General features: G+C 37.2%; 1 protein-coding gene across 1 annotated transcript; it reads right to left on the bottom strand.

Annotated features, from left to right (window-relative positions):
• Positions 1-1417: 1417 nt before the first annotated feature.
• LOC107681534 (zinc finger protein 239-like) lies at positions 1418-3011 on the bottom strand (the record flags this gene model as incomplete). The annotated part of the gene is made up of 2 exons (XM_016477839.1): positions 1418-2702; positions 2874-3011. Coding segments are annotated over 2 exons (1014 nt in total), but the record flags the coding sequence as incomplete, so codon positions are not given.
• Positions 3012-3608: the final 597 nt, after the last annotated feature.

Raw genomic sequence — 3608 nt, 5'->3', positions numbered from 1 at the left:
GTCAAGTTTTTTTTTAAGCCTCAGCTTATGTGGTTGCTCTCCTTGACAAGATCTGCAGATTTTACAGGTCACATTAATTTGTTTATGGCACACCACACATTTGCGAATCGTTGACCCCTGGCCTGGCATTTCTATCAGAGATAGAGTAAGCAGAAGACACAAAGAGATTTTGAGAAGTCCTTCTCTCACTGAAACAAACCAGGACAAGATGTAAAAATAATAAAAAGCAATACTTACTTGAAGACACTATGGCTTCTGAGAGGGGGGGGTACAGTAAGGTAGTTGATCCGAATTGTTGTGCACAAGGTGTTTGTCACAGCTCCAGACTTATTTGTTCATGAATGACGTCATCAGCGACTAGTCGATTTCCATCACATAAAAGTAGACTTTAAAAAATCAGAAGTCGTTCAACCCCTACAATACAGTATAATATCAAATTGCAAATATCATTAAAAACTGTATGCAAATTTCCATAATATCACTGACATGAAGATAAATCTTGCTGTAATCTGGCCTGTTATTTGTAGAGTATTTTATTCTAATATTGTATTCATCACTATTTCCTCTCGGTGCTGCGATTTCTTCCTCCCTGCAAAATAATTAAACACAAAAGCATTTACTGAGCTCTCATGATTGCAGATTGTCACAGATCAATGCGAATCATCAGATTGTCAAATCAAGTCACCTTTATTTCTATAATGCTTTATACAATACAGATTGTGTCAAAGCAGCTTTACAGTGTTAAGCTGAGAAACGTGTGCTGATAATGCAAGAGGACAATAGAGAACAGTCAGTTTTCCAGGTAAAGTCAGTTCATTGTTGATTCAGCAATGTAATCATTCAGCTCAGGTCAGTTTAAATAGTATCTGTGCAATCAAGTCAACAATCCTGCCAGAAATTAAGTGTCCCAAACTAAGCAAGACAAAGGCGGCAGGGGCAAGGAACCAAAACTCCATCTGTGACAGAAATGGAGAAAAAAAAAAACTTGGGAGAGAGCAGGTTTAGTCGGGGGTCAGTTCTCCTCTGGCCAGAATTTGGATTGTGTGAGGCTGAAAAACTCACCAGCTCTTACACAGATGATCTGAAGAAGAATCACAACAGGAGCAGCAAACACTGCAAACTCAACAATAATCACAATCACTGCAGGAAAGATGTGTGGACAGATGATAGACACAATCAAGAGGGGAAAAAAAGACTCAGTATGTGAAACTGGGAATGAAATGAGAAGTATAAAACGACGAACAATATAAAGACGCGTGCGGTACCTCAGAATAATGATCCAGCAGTAACTGAAGTCAGTAGGACTGCTGCGATCATGTCTGTTAGTTCAGTTCAAACATAATGAACATACCGTATAAACCAAACATCATCATCATCAGATCATACTTACATTTCACATCATAGAAATGATGAACTTCCACTGCTTCATGAGTTCATTATCTATTATCATGTTATTTCAATCTCAAGGTGTCAGGAGAAACATTTACCATCCGAATAGGGCTTTTGACTTGATCTGAATCTCACAGAACAAGTGATACATGCATTATAAGACAATTGAACATGATATGAAACTCATAAGAAAACACAATGATATAATTTATATCATGAAACAAAATGGTATACAAGAATAAACCTTTTTGACATTGTTCTTTGGAGAGGAACTCCATCCTTGAGTTGATCTGAATCTCACAGTTGAATCTGCTGGTTTTGAAGATGAAGATGAACTTTATTCACTGTGAAAACTTTAGATAATGTTTCTTCGTTTTGCCGCTTGTAATGTCTGGTTAGGACAGATTTATCCAGATGATATTTTATTACTTGATGCATTATTGTGTCTCATTTGGTGAGGACACAGCATCAGACCTGAAAGTGCTGGATCTGAAGATGATCTGCTTACTGTGATTGCGTTTTGTATGACTGTGTAAAGCAGATGAACAATTGAAACGCTTCCCACATGCAATGCAGTGATACGGTTTCTCTCCAGTGTGGATCCTCTCGTGTTTTTTCAGAGTTGTTGACTGACTGAATCTCTTGTCACAGTGTGAACACTTATAAGGTTTTTCTCCAGTGTGAATCCTCTGGTGCTGTTTTAAATGTTCAGCTGTAGAAAAAGTCCTCCCACACTCAAAGCACACATGATCTCTCGCACCAGTATGTATTTTCTGATGTTTTTTTGCATTTTCTAAACATGAAAATCTCTTTCCACACAAATGACATGAATGTGGCTTCTCCTTTGTATGAACTCTCAGGTGTTTCCTCAGGTCTGAAGCTCTCAAAAATGTTTTGTCGCATTGATCACATGCGTACAGTTTCTCTCTAGTGTGGATGTTCATATGTTCCTTAAGGTGTGCTGATTGTGTGAAACTCTTCCCACATTGATCACAAGTGTATGGCTTCTCTCCAGTATGAACTCTCATATGCCCTGTAAGGTGTCCTTTTCGTGCGAAACTTTTCCCGCACTGATCACATGTATAAAGTTTCTCTCCAGTGTGGATCCTCATATGCTCTGTAAGATGTCCTTTTAGTGTGAAACTCTTCCCGCATTGTTCACAAGTGTATGGTTTCTCTCCAGTATGAACTCTCATATGTCCTGTAAGGTGTCCTTTTCGTGTGAAACTCTTCCCGCACTGATCACATGTGTACGGTTTCTCTCCAGTGTGGATCCTCTCGTGTGTTTTTAGGATTCCTGACCGACCGAATCTCTTGTCACAGTGTGAACACTTGTGAGGTTTCTCTCCAGTGTGGATGTTTATGTGTATCTTAAGGCTTGATGACTGAGTGAAGCTCTTCCCACACTGATCACAAGTGTACGGTTTCTCTTCAGTATGAACTCTCATGTGAACATCAAATTTATTTTTGCTTGTGAAACTCTTTCCGCACTGAGTGCAGGTGAAAGATTTCTTGGCTCTTCTTTTCTTTATATCCTTCTGCTTGGTTTGAGAGCAATTCAAAGTTTTTTCTTCAGGTTTCTCCTCAACTTCACTCAATTCTTCATTCTCCTTGGTTTCTTCAATCAACTCTGAAATAAAAGTAAAAATGGTTCATTTTCAGTAACCCTGATGTAACAGTGTAAAGTAGACAATTGCTATACCAAATTTTGGTAATTTTGATGCATTTTTGTAAATTATATCTCCATGAATGAGGTACATTGATCTTCCAATTACTATTTTTAAAACATTATAGGCACAATTAACATGTTTCTACAAGGAGAACTATTACATATGTTTGATCAACTACACAATTATCTAACATAATGTTATTGAAAAAAGTAACCTACTACAACAAATCTTAATCTGCTTGAAGCTTTATAACCATCAGCATTATTAATGAAGAATAAACACCAACCTGTTTGTTCTTCAGTATCTTCAGTGTGTTTCATTCTGCAGGGTTTGTGGGAGGAGCTTCACTGAACATGAATTTCTGTGTGGAAGAAGCAGATTTGCCAAATTTTAAAATAATTTACATATTTAAGCATTTATGTATTAGAAGCAGAAGAGACTTACAAATACAAAGTGTTGCCTCTTTGTAAATTATTATATTACTATATTAAAAGTAACAGTGTCAACACAAAGAGCAGATCAATTTAAAATGCTAATTCAGTAACACAT

Source organism: Sinocyclocheilus anshuiensis, unplaced genomic scaffold (assembly GCF_001515605.1).
Source record: "Sinocyclocheilus anshuiensis isolate Anshui unplaced genomic scaffold, SAMN03320099.WGS_v1.1 scaffold8981, whole genome shotgun sequence".
NCBI lineage: Eukaryota > Metazoa > Chordata > Actinopteri > Cypriniformes > Cyprinidae > Sinocyclocheilus > Sinocyclocheilus anshuiensis.
The sequence above is the reverse complement of the archived record's forward strand: the minus strand, read 5'-3'. Positions and strand labels throughout refer to the sequence as shown.